This window comes from Ceratotherium simum, chromosome 21 (assembly GCF_057802395.1).
Source record: "Ceratotherium simum simum isolate JZ-2026a chromosome 21, ASM5780239v1, whole genome shotgun sequence".
Classification (NCBI taxonomy): domain Eukaryota; kingdom Metazoa; phylum Chordata; class Mammalia; order Perissodactyla; family Rhinocerotidae; genus Ceratotherium; species Ceratotherium simum.
The window spans coordinates 553,556-570,816 of NC_141920.1; the positions used below are offsets into that span (position 1 = coordinate 553,556).

The following is a 17,261-nucleotide window of genomic DNA, read 5'->3' on the forward strand; positions in this document are numbered from 1 at the left end:
GACAGGAAACTAAGGAAATGAACCACTTCACATCCACTAGGACGGCCATTATCCAAAAAATACATGGTCCCTAAACTGCTGAAAAGATGTTCAGTTTCACTCCTAAGAGAAAAGCAAATCAGAATCATACTGAGACCCATTTTCATCTATTAAAACGGCAAAAATTAAAAAGCCTGACGTCCTATTCTGCTGGTGAGGCCACCAGGACACAGAGGCTTATGCCCACTGCTGGTGGGAACGCAGATTGCTGCCCATGACAAGGGAGCCTGCAGCATCTAACAGGGCTGCAGACACGGTACCGTGAACTCCGCAGCCCTGCTGCCTGGAATTCACCCTCAGGAAACACCTTGAACACAATGGAAGTACAGTGCCCTGGATTACTCATGACGGCACAGTCTGTGACTGCAAAATACCGGAAACAACCTAGATGCCATACAAATGGCTGGAGAGACACAGAAGATCCACAGGAGGGAGTTGAGAGCTGAAGAGAGAGGAGAGTCTGTGAAGTGAGGCCTTTCCAGGACACTTCAGGAGAAGAGCAAAGTACAGACAAGTGTCTACAAAACACAATATGATCCTTTGTGCCGGACAGAAAAGAGAGTAAGTAAAATATACCTCTATCTGCTTCTTTGTGAAAAAGCAAAGAGGATAAACTGGAAACTCAGAAGACACTTCTTCTTCTTTTTTTTTTTTTAAAGATTTTGTTTATTTATTTATTTTCCCCCCAAAGCCCCAGTAGATAGTTGTATGTCATAGCTGCACATCCTTCTAGTTGCTGTATGTGGGACGCGGCCTCAGCATGGCCGGAGAAGTGGTGTGTTGGTGCGCACCCGGGATCCGAACCCGGGCCGCCAGCAGCGGAGCACACGCACTTAACCGCTAAGCCACTAGGCCGGCCCTGAAGACACTTCTTCTGAGTGAACTACGACTGGGACCTCTGCAACCATGTTAATGTTTCAAATACTCAAAAAGAAGTAATGAGGGGCCGGCCTGGTGGCATTGTGGTTAAGTTCAGTGCACTCTACTTCGGTGGCCCAGATTCGAGGGTTCAGATCCCAGGCATGGACCTACACTACTTGTCAAGTCATGCTGTGTAAGGCGTCCCACATACAAAATAGAGGGAGATGGGCACAGACGTTAGCTCAGAACCAATCTTCCTCAGCAAAAAGAGGAAGACTGGCAACAGGGGTTAGCTCAGGGCTAATCTTCCTCAAGAAAAATAAAAACAAAAAAATAAATCATGAATGGAGAAAAATGAAATAAAAAAGGAAACAAATGAGCCTAAAATGAATAATATAACCACAATGAAGCGGGAGGAAGCAACTCAAGAAACTTTTGAACATAGTATTTTGACCACGTGCTCTCAGACTAACTACAAAAAGGATGTGAACACATATTTAGGTCTAGTGTGTAGACTTCCATTTCTCATGGGTGGGTTAGCAATTCTAAAACAACTGTCTGGGTGCTCTAGGATCAAACAAGCAAGTAAAATACTGAGGAAAATGGAAGCTGGTTTTCTATCACAAAAAGGCATTACAAATATGGAAAGGGAGAAAGCCAGAATGAGCTGTGTAGTGCTGGACTAGAACTGGAGGTGCAAACGTGAGTTCATGATTTCACACACTCCAGCATGTATGTGCGTGTGAATGAGTATAAGTACTCAGATATTGATATAAATACCTGAGTAAGTAAAAGATCTTACGCACAGAATTCCAACTAAGGAATGGAAGACAGCATGAAGAGGTAAGAACACTTCGCCATTTTGCAAACATTACGGTAATCATTAATTCAGGGAAGAATCATTAATGGACGCCACAAATTACTTAAGAATTACAAATGGAAAAACAGCAACTTCATGGCAGAAAACCTGGCAGTCATCATTTGACCATGATCACCAGTAACGCAACAGACATGCTGAGTCCCGTAATACAATGGACGGAGGACACAGCACTGCTGGGTTATTCCTGCAAAAGTGCACGACCTGAACAGACTCACCAGGACATGTGAGACACTCTAGGCTGCCTGGCGGGCGGAGGTCCTGTGGGGGCCGGCCAGAGACCGTGCAGGAGCGCTCAGGCCAGACCTGTTCTCACGCCGCTGCTGCCTCTCCTAAGGGCCCACCACCTGCCTTTTCCCCTCTTGTTCTCTCATGAATGTACACTGCAGTTTTCCACAGGCTACATGTGGGAGGCTGATGATGGCCCCCAAAGGCGTTCACGTCTTAATCCCTGGAAGCCGTTAAAACATCACCTTCCATGGCAAAGAAAACTTTGCGGGTGTGATGAAGTTAAGGACCTTGAGAGGGGAGATGATCCTGGATTATCCACGTGGGGCTTAAATGGAATCACAGGGTCCCTACAAGAGGAAGGCAGGAGGTCTGAGTCAGAGGAGATGTGACAACAGAGCAGAGGTCGGAGCAATGTGGGGCCCCGGGCCAAGGACTGTGGCGCCTCTAGGAGCTGGAAGAGGCTGGGAAACAGATTCTGCCCTGGAGCCTCCAGAAGGAAGCAGCCCTGCTGACCCATTTGGGACTTCTGAGAACTGTGAGACAGTAGCTTTAAGCTACTAAGTCTGTGGTAATTTCTTACAACAGCGGTAGGAATTGAACACAGTATATGATGCATGATAACGCATCAGATCAAATTTTTTAAATATAGTTATTTTTCAAGAAAAGAGTTATTTATGTTAATATGCTACAGATTGAATTGTATCCTCCAAAAAGATATGTTCGAGTCCTAACCCCTGCTACCTGTGAATGTGACCTTATTTGGAAATAGGGCCCTTGCAGATGTACTCAAGTCAAGATGAGGTCACAGCAGGCTGGAGCGGGCCCTACTCCAGTGACTGGTGTTCTGATAAGAAGAGGAAGTTTGGACAGACACACAGGGGAGAAGACCGTGTGAAGATGAAGCAGAGGCTGGAGTGATGCGTCTACAAGCCAAGGATGCAGCTGCCAGCAGCTGGGAGAAAGGCCTGGAACAGACACCCACGGAGCCTTCAGAAGGAGCCCACCCTGCCAGGACCTGGCTCTCAGACTCCTGGCCCCCAGAACCATGAGGATAAATTTCTGCTGTTTTAAGATTCCCGGTTTGTGGTACTTGCTTACACCAGCCCTATGAAGCTAATACAATGTGTAATGGTCCGTTATTTAGATGAACAAGTAAATGAATCTTTTAAAATTTTTCAGTTTTCGTTTCTAATACAGTGATTATCGATAGATACACTCACATAAACCAAGTTCAGCGAGTTTTAAGAATGTCAAGTTTTAACAATGTAAAGGGCCTGAAGCCAAAACGTTTGAGAACGTCTGTGCTAAACGAACAAATGCTATTTACAACCCCTCCCTGCACCAAGGCAGGAGTGAGTGCGTCAGAGGAGGCTGGAGACCCGAGCCAAGAGGGCAAGAGGAGTTGCCTGGTGAGAAGGGCCAAGCGGGAGCCCGCCCAGGGCCTCTGCTTCCTCCGGGTTTCAGACTGTTTTCGCCTGCGCCCCATGTCTGAGAGAAGGACACAGAACATCTGAAGATGTTCACAGCACAGTGTACAAACACTGAACCCACAGCAACCAGAGCGGGAACATCTACTGCAGAGCAGTCTGGGTAAGCCAATTTGGATTCCTCATCGGCCACTCACAGAGGCGGGGAGAATGTCTGGACAAAGCAAGCTTGTCCATCAATGCTGTCTGTGTGATTAGTGCTGCGTAAGGTAAACCCTGGAGAGGAACCTGTGAGAAGAGGAAGGTGTGTGCGGGCAATGCTCATAGGTCGTTAGAAAATGTCTTCATGGTTAATACACTTGGTGTTTTGTTTTTTTTTTTTTTTTTTGGTGAGGAAGATTAGCCCTGAGCTAACATCTGTTGCCAATCCTCTTTTTGCTGAAGAAGATTGGCCCTGGGCTAACATCCATGCCCATCTTCCTCTACCTTATATGGGACGCCTGGTGTGTTGGTGCGCACCCGGGATCCAAACCTGCGAACCCCAGGCCACCAAAGTGGAGTGCGTGCACTTAACTGCTACGCCACCGGGCCGGCCCCAACACACTTGGCTTTCACTTGTACACTAGAGGGCAAGTCCACACCAGCTGGGAGAGGATGGAATGGTCTGTGAGGCCCCGAGAAGCCTCTTAAAGAAGATGATGTTGTCCCCAAATGCCAACTGGAAAGAAGGCCCTGGGCAGACTCTGGCCCCCCCGGATGCGTTACCCCCTCGGCCCGTCCTGGGCTTTTGGCCTGTAAGCTGACCTGAGCTGCTGGAGTCTGCGCTGAACTCCAGGCAGAGGTTGCCCTGCTGTGCCACCTTGGTCTGCTCCTCCAAAACCTGGTCTATGACGTGCAGTCCAGAAGCCACGTCGTGGGGGGTCAGGTCAAAGGATGCCGACTCCTCGCACATCTTCTCCTGAGGACCCAAGCAGGCTGCGTTACGGTGGACAAGGGCAGGGGCTTGGGGGCTCTGGGAAGCGGAGATGCGGCAGGGTGCAGGTCGCCCCACCCCATGGTCTCTAGGACCAGGTCACAAACGGGTCCAAAGATGGCTGTCTGGCCAGACCGTTGTTTGAAAACGACTTCACTTGAGCTGCCAACATTTCATAATTAGAAAATTTCCCATTAAAACCAAATTTCTGGCTTTTCTCTAAAGTCAGATCTGACCCACCGGGCCCACCAACCCCCATGGGAACAACTGCTTGGAACCAAGCAGGGGCTGAGGGTGGCTGCCATCCCAGGACGCCAGACTGGTGGAGCCTCCCCTACGCTCTGGAGCACAAGCACGGCTGCCCCAAGTAGCCTTCCTCTGGTGTCTGGTCAAGGCCAGCCATTCATGGAAACACAGGGCCCCGAGCAGCAGCCATAGGGATGGGTGGAGAGGGGTGCAGGTGACAGGGAGGTGCTGGGAGGCGGCCTCTTTGAGCCTGGGTGTGGTCACCAGGGGGCGAGTCAGGCCAGCTGGCCAGCTGCCATGGGACAAAAGGAAAGAGACTGAATAAGCTGATGGCAGGAGGGGCCTGTGGAGGTCTTTCATGGAAACAGCTGACACAGCCGGCCAGCGTACCTCACCCAGGTCTGCTTGGTCCCGACAGCCAGGGTGGCAGGGGTTTGGACAGGCCCCTACCATTCTCCAGAGGGAAGTGGGCAGGAGGCAGGGGTTATCAGGAAGGCCATCTGGACACTCACCACATTGTGAGCTTCGTCAAAGATGACGACCGTTCCTTTTAGGTCGATGCTGTGTGCCCGGCGACTCTACAGCAAGAGGAGAAGGAGGCTGGGCTGGAGCTGAGCAGGGCAGTCACTGCCCCTCGGGGGCCTGCAGAGACCAGGCAGGGAAGGGAGAGACCGAGGCACGTGGCAGGCAGGGGAAAGCTCAGGGAGGCACGACCCTCCTGAGTGCTGATTACCACACTGCCCGGAGATGTGGGGAAGGCCCTCTCACACCTGCTGCTGGGGTGGCAGCTGGCCACGGCCACCAGGAACTGCCCACCCACCACTGAGCTGTCAGGCATCAGTCCTGGTGACGCTCACACAGCACAGGGAGCAGGCACGAGACCCCACGCTCTGCAGCCACAACGCAGAGGGGGAAGGCCAAACCACTGCTCTCCACCTGGGACACAGGAGGGGAGAGTGTGAGGGGAGTGATCTGGGGTGGGGTCTGGCATTGGTATTTCTTTTCATCAACTTAATTTGAAGTTTAACTTGCATAAAATAAAGTGCCCATTTTAAGTGTGCAGATAAGTGTTGACAAATATGAGCACAGCGTAGCCACACCCAAAGCAGGAGACAAGACGTCCCCTCGCTGTCCATGGGAGCTCCGAGCTGCTTTCTATGAGCAGAGATCATTTTTGCCTTTTCTAGGCCGTCCTGGAAACCAGTCAGGCAGCAAAGCCTTCTCTCTGGGTTAGCGTGTCCTGAGAACCACCCGTGTTGTTGCGTAGTGGCAGGTCACCCTTTTGATTGTTCTGTTTTAGGGACATCCACCTGCTGATGGACAGGGGCTGTCCCCAGCTTGGGCAACCGTTAGCAGAACCCTGGGCACATGCTGTGCCAGGTTCTGGACACAGCTTCATTCTCTCGGGCATGTCTCCAGAGCAGGGTGCCACTCCACACACCCACCAGCAATGGCTGAGACCTCCAGTGCTCCACATCCTCACTGGTTCTCCTAAGTCCTCTTAATTTTAGCTGTTTTGGTGGGAATGCAGGTCATCTCCCTGTGGCTCTCATCTGCATTTCCTCAGGACTAGTGATGCTGAACATTTTCCATGCATGTGCTGACTCGGCCATCTGTCTGTCTCTTTGGTGACGTGTGTGTTCGGACCTTTTCCAAGGGTTGGCTGGGTTGTCTGTCGAGTTACAAGAGTGCTGTACACACTCTGGGCCCAGCCCTTTGACGGACAGCCATACCAGGAACACTCCTCCCTTTCTGTGACTGGCCTTTAAATTTTTTTAATTTTCTTAATGCTTTCAGAGTCCAATTTATCGATTTTTGTCTTTAGGGCTAGTGCCTTATGTGTCCAAGCTAAGAAATCACGGCCCCAGCCTGTGGTGACCCACGTTCTCTCCAGGGCCTCAGAGCTCCAGCTGTCATATTCAGGGTATACCGTGTGAAGGGCTGCTGAGATTCATTCTCTTCCAAACACACACCCAGCGATTCCAGCACCATATTTTGGAAAAAGAACCCAAACCTTTCCTTTCCCCACTAAAACACTTAGGGAAGTTTGTAGAAAACCAATTTCCACAGGTGTGGGTCTACCTGCGACTCACTACTCTGCAAGCCTGACCGGCACCGCCCTCTCTGCACTTTTGCGCTCTGCAGGAAGTCCTCAAGTCAGGCAGTGTGAGCCCTCTAACTCGGACCTTCTCTGTCAAGATCGTCTTGCTCTCTTAGATCTTTTGTAGGTCTGTGTAAGTTTTGGAATCAGTTTATCAGTTGTGATATGACTGTTCCAGGGTGGGGCCCAGGCAGCCAGCTTGAAAGAACCACATACAACCCCTCAGCAAACCCCGCCAGCTCTCTGTGCCCAAATCTGGGCCACCTCTCAGGACCTGCCCTCGCCCCCCATGTGCCTAATCTTCCACTCTGCTCCAGCCACTCGCTCCATGCAACAGTCCAGCATTCCACCCCTTACGACGCTTGCACTCACTACTTGCCCAGACAGCTGCTGCTCCTTAGAGGCCTCCCTGTCCGTGTGGCACTGTCTCCACCCTCCATGCTCATTTCCCCTTATGGTCCTTACGTGCTACCGACTCGTGTGCTCACTCTTCTGCCATCTACCCCACCACCAGCAGCAAAGCTCCACACAGTGATGCCAGTTTCGCTCCCTGCTGCGTCCCAGCGCCCAGACCTGTGCCCAGCACAGCAGGTTCTCAGTAAACACCTACTGCAGGGACAAATGGACGAACACAGGCCCAGAGGATGTCCAGTATCATGCTTCTGTGAGGTACAGTCGCTGAACGCGTGGGGCGTGATGCCCCTACGTTAAAACAGGAGGGGCACACAAAGATGTGCACTCATCCCGAGGGAGGAGCATGAGGACAGAATGCTCCCTGGGCTGCCTCATCCAACTGGAAAAAGAGAAGCCGAGCTGCCAGGACAAGGTCAGGGCCTGGCCCTGGCTGCAGCCTTGGGGTCTCCTCACTCCTGCCAGCCCGCTTGCTCCCAAAGAGCTCAGAACGACCCATCCATGGCCCTGGGCTGGTCACAACTGAGCCCTAACCAGTGAGAGAGGCTCCCACACGTGCCTGCTTCTCTGAGCGAGGGTCTGATCTCAAACTGAACCAACAAAGGCTCTGACAGCCCTTTGTGATCCAGAGGACACCCCTTGACGTTGGGAATCGTCAGCTAGGGGCTGAGACCTCACCTTGGCGTCCAGCAAGTAGTTGTACGGCATGAAGATGATGTCGGCCTGCTGCTTCAGGTTCCGAGAAAGGTAGTAAGGGCAGAGCCTGGGAGCAGGAGAGGAAGAAGGCACTGTGAGCACCACACAGGCCCGGGGGACATGCTGGGCCCTCAGAGGTACCCCCACAGGCTGAGGCAGGAGCGAGTGTTCAGGACGGGCAGCAGCGACACTGCGCCATGGCCCTGAGTCCGGACTTGATGCTGCGTCCTCCCACGGCATGCACAGGGAGGAGCCCTGGGGCTGCACGGGGCTCGGACAAGAGTGGAACAGGGACAACAGGGGAGCTGGCTGCACTGCTGTTCACACCGTGCACTCTCCACCACAAGAGATAAAAAACCCCAACTCTCGTCCCGAGCAGATCAATGAGGCAATCAGAAACAAAACACTCGCCCCATCTTATCACAACTCAAAGCCCTGAAGCTGTAAGAGGTCCTGGCAAGTGTCGGATGCCACCTCAGGGAGAGTGTGTGCTCAGGGAGAAGGAGGAGGACACGCCCCTGCTTTCTGAAAACTAAACCATCCAGGCCCCACGGTGGAGGAGGGGGTGCAAGGGTCCTCACTTCTTACTTGACGGTCCTCAGAACCCCTGACGTGTCTTCATACTGAACAACTGTCAGTTTCATGATTAAAAAAGGATAAAAACAAACACATGTGCCTGTGGACGTGGCGGGAGAGCCAGGCCTGGGAAGATGCAGCCGGCTGCGGCCCCACCGAGGGCTCTTACTTGTGCCGGTTCCCACTCTTGACCAGGTCCTCGATGTCCAGGATGGGAGTGGCCAGCTCCTGCTCGAGGCTCTTCTCTGTGGATATGGGCAGGGGTGAACTCACACCCTCAGGTCCACTGAGTGCCCCCAGGCCCCAGGGGGAGACCCAGGACGGAATGGCTCCTACACAGCGGTCAGTCGGTGTGGCCACCGGGGGACCTTCCCTTAGGGCAGGACTGGGGCCTCGAGCCACCTGGAGACTCACCAGAGAGAATCCCTGCCCTGTGGGTCTCAGGGTCCCCCGGGGAGGGCCCTGAACCTGAAGTGATCCTGAGGGAGCCCTGCTCTACACCCCAGAAGGCGGCCACCAGCCTGAGGCTAAGCATCAATAGAAGATGGCATCCCCTGGGATGAGGGCAGCCCCTCAGCCTGCCACTGACACCCCAGATGCCTCGAGGACACGCGGTGTCTGTGCTGTAATGAGGCTTCGTTGGCAGCAAGTCTTCCCCTCTCTCTGCTTTCCCACCCATGAGAGCAGGCCCAGAGTCCCTCTGAAGGCAAGCTAGGCTCTGCAGAGCGGGGAGCAGGACTGCTGGGCTGTCACTGCCTGCCGGTAACAGTGCAGGAGCACAGACCTGAGGCAGGGCAGACAGGAGGGGCAGGGGGCACCCAAGGCTGGACAGCCCCAGGGCCCCTTCCTTGGGTGGCAGCCCACGACAGGCACTACTCCCTGCTGGCTACGTGGCCCAAGGCACGAAGGAGGAGTACAGACCCCCCAACCGGGCCCACAGGAATCCACTGGGGAGCTGCTTTATCCTAGCAACTCTGGGGCCCATGTCCTGGTGGATGGACCAGGGTCTCCTCTATCAGGCACCCCAGGAAGTCTCAGGGCAGCCACATGTGAACCCCCGGCTCCCAGCCCACTGTGGCAGGTACCAGGTACAGCCTTTAACTGCAGAGGCCAGGGCCGGCCCTGTGGCTTAGTGGTTAAGTGCCCGCACTCTGCTGCTGGTGGCCTGGGTTCAGATCCCAGGCGTGCACCGATGCACCGCTTCTCCGGCCATGCTGAGGCCGCGTCCCACATACAGCAACTAGAAGGATGTGCAGCTATGACATACAACTATCTACTGTGACTTTGGGGGGAAAAATAAATAAATAAAAAATCTTTAACTGCAGAGACCAGAACACACACGGCCTCAGCACTGACCCACTCCCAAAATGCCCCCAGAGACAGCAGGCAAGGGGAGGAGGAAGAGCCAACAGTCAGTGTCGCCATAGCAACAGAGCAGCCAATCCCATGCTCTGCAGCAGGCTAGCCTGAGAGCTCAGCAACCCTGGGGGGGAGAAAGGGGGGATGAGACGGGGGCAGGGAGGAGGAGGGGCAATGAGGATGGGGGGCAAGGAGGAGAAGGGGGGCAACGAAAAGGAAGGGGGCAGTAACGTGCAAGGGGGAGAAGTGGCTCCCAGGGCTGACTGGGTGTGCAGACGCTGCAGGGGGGCAGCAGGGCCCTTTGCTTGCCCCCCAGGATGCAGGCCAGGCAGGGTTCCAGCTCTCTCTTTCTCCTTACTCCCACATACAGGTCCCCCCCTCCATCGGACCCCTCCTGGGGTGGGTTTCTGCCCACTCCTCTCCCCCCTCCGAAGGCTGGGCAGCTGCTGAAGATGCCCCCTCACATCCTGTGGGGGTGGTGGGGCAGGGGAGGCTGAGACACAGCAAGCATGCGCAGGTTTACGGTGAGCGGACCCCTGCCCTGGGCTGGAGCAGAGCAGGTGGGCTACGACTGAGGAGGAGATAGATGGAGGCTGGAGCCAGCAGGCCAACTGGGATAGCTGCCGTGCTCTGCCTCCCAGGGCCTAGGACAGTGGGGATGGGGTCTGCAGCCCAGGCAGCCAGCACGCACCAGCTCCAGCAGCACCTCCACTGTGGCGGAAGCTCCCCTCAGCTTCCACCTCCTCCCCTGGCCTCCTGGCTCCTCCCTGCTCAGCAACCCTCTGGGAGAGTCAAGGGCAGTGCAGGTGAGGGACTCAGCAGATGAGGGCTGGGCCAGCAGAGGGCGCGAGCTGACCCACAAGCAGCTGTGGCAAGGTGGCTGGAGCAGCTCCCACCCAGTGCTGCTCAAAGGCTCTGGCCCATGGCGAACAGGGCACCTGAACCCACCCCCTCTGCCAGGGATGCAGAGAGGGGAGGCAGCCTTGGTGGGGCAGAGAAGGGACGACTCCATTGAGTGTCACGGGTGTGATGCCAGTGCCTGTGTGAAGGCAGGACTGAGGTGGGACAGCTGTGAGCAAAGAGGTAGACAAGACAAAGGGGAAAGAATGCCATCAGAGAGACCCCAGCACCCAGAGGCCTGATGCAGGCAGAGGAAGCAGAGCCAGGCAGTCAGCCGTCCTTGGCCTGGGGCCAGGACCAGCTGCCACAAGCTACAGAGACTGGTGGCTGCCCTCGCCCAGGGCCGCTGCGGGCCAGGCCGATGCTCAACGCTTTCCACGCACCCTTCACTCTGTCCCAAAGGTCCTTGGTGCCACCAGACCAAAACACACAGCAAATAAGAAAGCAGCAAAAAGCAAGCTCCGGGAGCCTGGGTCCTCACAGCACAGGCCAAGCTCTACAGGAGAGCGGACCCCCCCACTTGCAGCCAGTCACACCCAAGGAGGACCTGAGCCCAAGCCACATCAGGCACACTCTCGACCCGTCTTTCCAAGGGGCAGGGCACAGGGACGCCTCATGCTGGGAAGTGCAGGACCCCCAGCTCAGGCCTCTGGGAGCACAGCACTGTCCTGACCCTCCTCTGCCCAGCACAGGCTGGCAAACTGGGCACTCCAAACCCCAGAGCCAGCGGCCTACAGACCACCACTGCCTTGTGAATGCTCCTGGGCCCATGTCACCGCTCCTTCACAGTCTGAGTCCCAAGCCTGAGGCAGGAAACAGAGGGAACCCCGAGCCCACAGAAGTGCAAGCCCCCCCTAAGCCACAGAGTCCTGACTGCAGATAAGAAAGTGTACAGGCCGCACCACAGAGAGGCCTCTCTGCCACCGCCTCTGGCTGCAGTGGTCCTTGACAGACATGAGGGGCAGCCATGTGGTGGAAAGGCAGATTTGGAGGCAAGCCCCTCTACTCTGGGCCCAGGAAAGGCAACAACAAGAGACAAGGGTCCCCGTCACAGGGCCGCAGGCACCTGCAGTCACACGTCAAGCAGCTGGCTTTCATCACGCACCCTGTGCACGTCACTCTCCCTGTCTCTGAGTGAGGCTGGTCTCCCCACAGCACCGGAGGCTGGAGGGGTCGCCAGGACTCCCAGGACTCCGAGAGAGCCGCACCCTGGCTGTGACATATCTCAGCAAAAGGACACCGCAAGACTCACAAAAGGAAAAGTCCCTGAGGAGTCGAGGGTCCAAGGCAAGCTTCCAGAGCCTCCTCCCTGGGCTTACTCCCCAGAGTGAGCTGTGACAATGTGTGAAACCGGGAAGCTCGCCAGAGACCCAGCGCCCAGGGTTTTACCAGGGGCCAGTCACGTGGGTGCCTCTGCCTGGCAGGCACCCAAATTCCAGACCCCCAAAAGGAAGCAGGTGCTCCTTGCACAAACAGCTTGGGCCCAAAGAGCCCCTCCTGTCCTATCAGGGGAGGTGGGGACCCTTCTGAAATCCAAGTTCCCCATCACCAGTGAGGCTGGCCTTGCCAGCAGGCCTTTCTGAGACGGCAGCCCTTCTCAGGCCCGCAGTGTGAGCTCTTCTGCAAGCAATCCAACACAGGTTCCCGGTCAGGAGACAGTGCCCGGGTATCTCCCTCACCCAGCTGAGCCCGATGTGGCCACACTGGAGCCCCAAGGGGCAAGAGCCAGTGGGCTATGAGGCCGAGCTCAGCCCTGGAAGGCCACACAGGCTCCACTCCCACTTTGCTGCCCGCTAACCAACAGGAGCCCTCTCTTACCTTCTACGTTGTTGTAGAAATGACAGGAGCGACTCGCCACCTTCTTGCGGCACAAGTGGACCTAGGAGAGAAAGGAGGTGGTCCCAGCTAGCACAACGGCCAAGAAAGGGCAGAGCACTGGGCCAGCCAGTGGGTGCACCGCCAGCCCAGTGTGTGAAGGCCAAGCCCCACTCTGGCCCCTGCCCCCAGCCAGCCACCCCCTGCCAGCTCCACCCCAACCAGCTCTTCATCTGTCATCCTCCAAGGGCACAGCGGGGGCTCTGAAAGCTGGGCAGCACCCACCTAGCAGGACCACAGAGACGGGGCAGGCGCCCCAGGAGCCCACCTGCATGTGATTACTTTCCTGCTTCTTCACCTCAGGGTGGATACACAGCTGCTCCCGGGAGCCCAGCACACACACTCTGGGCCTGGTGGAAGAGAGAGCCGTGGGGTCAAGAACCAGGGGACAGGAGCCCATAGTGCTGTCCAGCAGCGTGAGCCGTTCGGGACACATACGGAGCCTCAGGAAACTTGGCTCACACATGCAGGTGGGCAGCCAGAGAGAGAGGCTGTGGCCGGAATACGCCCAGGGCTTGGGAGGGGCTCTCTCTGTTGTGTGGCCCACTTTGAATTGTGGCCCAGGGTGAGCGTAGAGACAAGGCAGGGGAAACGGGACAGATGGCAAGAGACTCTGGAGCATCCACAGGGACCCCACTGTCTCTGTGCTCCCTGACATGGGAGGCTGGGGAGGGACACCAAGGCTCCTGTAGCCCTGCCAGGCTCTGACATGGGGCAGAGCCTCCTCCCCTTCACGTGCGCAGCTGCACTGACACTCACAGCTGCCAGCACACTGCCTGCAAGGAGCCCAGGGTGCAAACCCAAGGTCAGCACGTAAACTTGAAGCTGCTTTCTCACAAGTCGCGGGCATCAGAGACAGCCCGGCCCTGCTGTAGTCCCGCACACCGGAGCATGGCCTGCCCTCAGGAGGGGGTCTAGGCAGAACACCACCATCAAGCCCCGTGCTGAGGCCACCTCCCCCCATAACCCTGAGGTGGGATGAACAGCACCTGACCCACCGGTAGGAGGTGTTCCGAAGCTCGCTGATGACCTGTGTGAGCTGCGAGTGGGTCCTGGAGGCATAAATGATCTTTGGGATGTCCGTATAGCAAGCTGCCCAAGCACGAGAAAGCAAAACAGGTCACGGCTCCACAAGACAGCATTCTCGTGTGCTGTTAACCCAGGGGCACTCAGCTAACTCCGCCCTGCAGACAGCTAGGCACTGGCTGGATACCCGATACTCGCTACTAGGAATGAGTAAGTGGGTATCTGCAGTGTCCTAATGCGGCCATGAGGCTCTGACCTTAGGCTGACAGCTGGGATGGTGAGAAAGGACATGGCAGCTACAACACTCTCTGTTCAGCTCTGCTCAGAGCCCTGCCCACCCACTCCACCCCTTCCTTACCGAGGGAGGGAGGCCGGCAGAGGGCCTGAAAGGAACTGAAAGGAGCATCACCTGTGGTGTCTCCATCCAAAGCAGCCTTTCCCCAGGACAACAAGGCGCGATCGCGGACGAGCTCCCCTTGTGCCCTCTCAGCAATCTTGCGGGCAGAGATGGCCTCGTGGAGGTGTTCCCGCCAGGCCAGCGTGGTGCAGAGGAGGCACAGGGTCTTCCCTGTGCCTGTGGGGCTCTCTAAAACGCCGTTCACTTTCTGAATGGGGTCGGGAACAGGGTCATGGGGAAGCAGGGGAGAGGCACCGCAGGCCACATGGCCTACCTGCCCGCCTGCCCGGCAGCCAGTGGGGCAGCTCTGCTCAGGCAGAGCCCACCCGGCAGGTAGCAAAAGCCCCAAGGGACAGTGGATAATTCCACAGGACAATGTTTCCACCCTCAAACTAAGAGCTGTGGGTTAATTCAGTCCTCATTAGCAAATAATTTGCAGACCATTACCCAAAACGGGACAGTATTTTTCACACTAATATAAATAGTAAGATGATTAATGAGGTGCCAAGTCTCAAAAGAGGAGATTGTTCTGCGACTCTGGAATCAGGCATTTACACTATCTGAAGGGAACCTCATGGCCTACATAGTTCTCAGATGGAGCCTGAGCAGCAAGCCTGGGGACACACAAAGGCAGAGCTGCGCTCCCAGCTGCCACAGAACCCAGCTCCTCGCTGACACAACAGCGGCCAGGAGCCCAGCTGCAGGGTCAGCCCTGAGGGACTGGGGCCGTGAGCAGGGTACAAGAGGGCATGCTAAGAAACCCAGCAAAGAGCAACCTGCCGCCCTTCCACCTTCCTGCATACCCTGGAGGTTTAAAGGCCTTCCAGAATGCGGGCTGGGCACCAGCTGTCCTTCTACGTGGGAATACTTCCTCCAGATCCTCAAATGGCTGGCTGCTCGTCATCACCTGGCCTCAGCTCAAATGCCACCTCTGCAGAGAGGCCCCCAAAGTGCTCCCAAGCCTCTCACCTTGTCTTTTCTGCATAGCTCTCATCACCACCTAGAATTATCTTTTTTTGTTTACTAGTTTATCATGTTTCCTACCCCACCTGGAACATTGGCCCTATTTATGACAGAGTCCCATGTCCAGAAGGGAACCTTTCACCCAGTAGGACCTGGTTGGAGTGGACAGGAAGGTGGAAGCACATCAGGCCTTTATGGGAGCTCTCCCCACACTGAGCCTTCCCCCAGGGGCAGCCCCTGGCTCTGCAGCTCTACCTTCTGCAGGCATTCCAGAACCTTGGTCATGTACTCCTCTTGGCATCTGTATGGCTGGAAAGGGAAATCCACCGTCACGCCGTTCAAGGTTATCTTGGGCATACTGGCCTGTTCTCAGGAGGGCACAGAGGCTGGCTGAAATGCAGGCTGTGTGGGCCTGTGAGACAAAGCCCCTCCGAACATTTCCCGACCTCGGCCACTCCAGGTCAGTGATGCCTGCCTGCGGCGCTGGGACACGATGCTCTTCTCCCCGGTAACCCCTATGGCACAGAAACGGGGACAAGAGGCCTCTAGCCAGCCTTCCGGAGTGCCAGACCACTTCACCGGTCATCTCAGGCAGCCCCTCCCGCCGCCGCGGCCCGAAGGCAAGCCCGAGACGCCCCACCGCACGGCGCCCGGGGAGGCGAAAGCCGCGCGGCAGCCCGCCTCCTTCTCAGGCCCGACCGCTCCGCTCCGGGAGAGGCGGCCGGGCTCGCGGAGACGAGAGAATCACTCGCTTACCGCCCGAGCCGCAAAGGCCGGACCCAGGGCCCCCAGGCCCCGCGTCCCCCGCCCGCCGCGGCCTCCCGGGCGCATCCTCCGGCCGGCCGCCGCTCGCCCTCTCCAGGCCTCGGCCTCGCGCGGACCCCGAGCCCGCCGCCAGCCCTCCCGCGGAGCAGCCGAGGCCCCGCCTCCGCGCCCGCCTCGCCCGCCTCGCCGGTCCCGCGTCCCTCGGAGCCTCCCGGCCGGCCCCCGACCCACCCGGCCGGCCCAGGCCCCGCCGCCCCGCCCGCCGCGCCGGTCCCGCGTCCCGCAGAGCCTCCCGGCCGGCCCCCGACCCACCCGGCCCGCCCAGGCCCCGCCGCCGCGCCCGCGGAGCCTCCCGGCCGGCCCCCGACCCACCCGGCCCGCCCAGGCCCCGCCGCCCCGCCCGCCGCGCCGGTCCCGCGTCCCGCAGAGCCTCCCGGCCGGCCCCGACCCACCCGGCCCGCCCAGGCCCCGCCGCCGCGTCCCGCGGACCCACCCGGCCCGCCCAGGCCCCGCCGCCGCGCCCGCCTCGCCGGTCCCGCGTCCCGCGGAGCCTCTCGGCCGGCCCCCGACTCACCCGCCTGCCCAGGCCCCGCCGCCGCGCCCGCCTCGGCGCTTCGGGCTTCGCGCGCTGAGGCACAGCCGTCACTGAGCGCGCCGCACTTCCGCCCCCCGATTCCGGTCCGCCGCCGCTGCGCCCTCCGGAAACCGCTCCCCGGCAGAGGGGTCCGCGCGCCGCCCGCGCGCTCGCGCCCAGCCCGCGCCGCGCCCTTCCGCAGACTCCGACTTAGACTGCACCTCCGTCGCCCGCGGGCAGAAACCGGGGTCCCCCCGCCTCCTCCCTCGACGTCACCCCACCAGGGCCCGCGTTCCACTGCGCCTCGCCGGCCCAAGCCGCCTCGGTCCCAGAACAACCGCACAAGCCTTCTAACTGGCCGCCTCCTGCTCTCGCAACACCCAGGTCCTTCTAAGACTCCAGTCTGAGCGACCGCTCCCCTCGAAATCCGCAAACGGCTGCCCCTGCCCAGGACCCGGCTCCTGAGAGCCTCACGGCCGCTCTCCTCCCTGTACCCTGGGTCCAGCTGCTTTTCCCACCAGTGTCCCCCACTGGTCAGGCGGGGCCCTCTGAATCCCTAGCACCCAGCACCAGCTGGCCATCAACAGGGGACCAGGGTCCGCACAGCTCTGTGGGGTCAGAGAGGTTTGTCTAGGCCCCAGCACGTCCCACAAGGCACCAGGAAGAAGCAGAGGTGCAGTGACTGCCCACAGCCAGCTGGCAACGCTGATTTCAGAGCTTCTCCTGGGATCTATTCAACGTCCGGATGTTATCCCACTGACAGCACATTTATGCCATGCGTGTGTCCATGCTGGTACATGTGAGATCACACTGGGGAAGCCCCTGGCACACGCGGCATCCACCCCACCACCTGTGCTGGTGAGAGGGCTGTGGTCTCTGTCTTAGACTCTTGGCAGGGAGCTTGGAGAAGGTAGGGACCCTGGGCCGCACACTCGCCCAGGCTCTGCAGGCACGGGCTCAGTCC

The 17,261-nt window shown here is 57.8% G+C and overlaps 1 protein-coding gene across 4 annotated transcripts in view; it reads right to left on the bottom strand.

Moving 5' to 3' along the window:
• Window positions 1–16,316, bottom strand: part of RTEL1 (regulator of telomere elongation helicase 1) — a 36,470-nt gene extending 20,154 nt beyond the window's left edge. For 2 of the 4 annotated variants that reach the window (XM_087444955.1, XM_087444953.1), the window contains exons 1-10: window positions 16,298–16,316; window positions 15,214–15,473; window positions 14,008–14,203; window positions 13,571–13,664; window positions 12,841–12,922; window positions 12,516–12,576; window positions 8,608–8,683; window positions 7,845–7,929; window positions 5,167–5,232; window positions 4,240–4,393 (exon numbers count right to left, since the gene is read on the bottom strand). In XM_087444955.1, coding sequence (XP_087301081.1) covers window positions 4,240–4,393; window positions 5,167–5,232; window positions 7,845–7,929; window positions 8,608–8,683; window positions 12,516–12,576; window positions 12,841–12,922; window positions 13,571–13,664; window positions 14,008–14,203; window positions 15,214–15,315 — 916 coding nt within the window. In that variant the 5' untranslated portion in view covers window positions 15,316–15,473; window positions 16,298–16,316. The remainder of the gene's footprint in view (window positions 1–4,239; window positions 4,394–5,166; window positions 5,233–7,844; window positions 7,930–8,607; window positions 8,684–12,515; window positions 12,577–12,840; window positions 12,923–13,570; window positions 13,665–14,007; window positions 14,204–15,213; window positions 15,474–16,297) is intronic. The other 2 variants (XM_087444956.1, XM_087444957.1) reach the window with 1 other exon arrangement.
• Window positions 16,317–17,261: the final 945 nt, after the last annotated feature.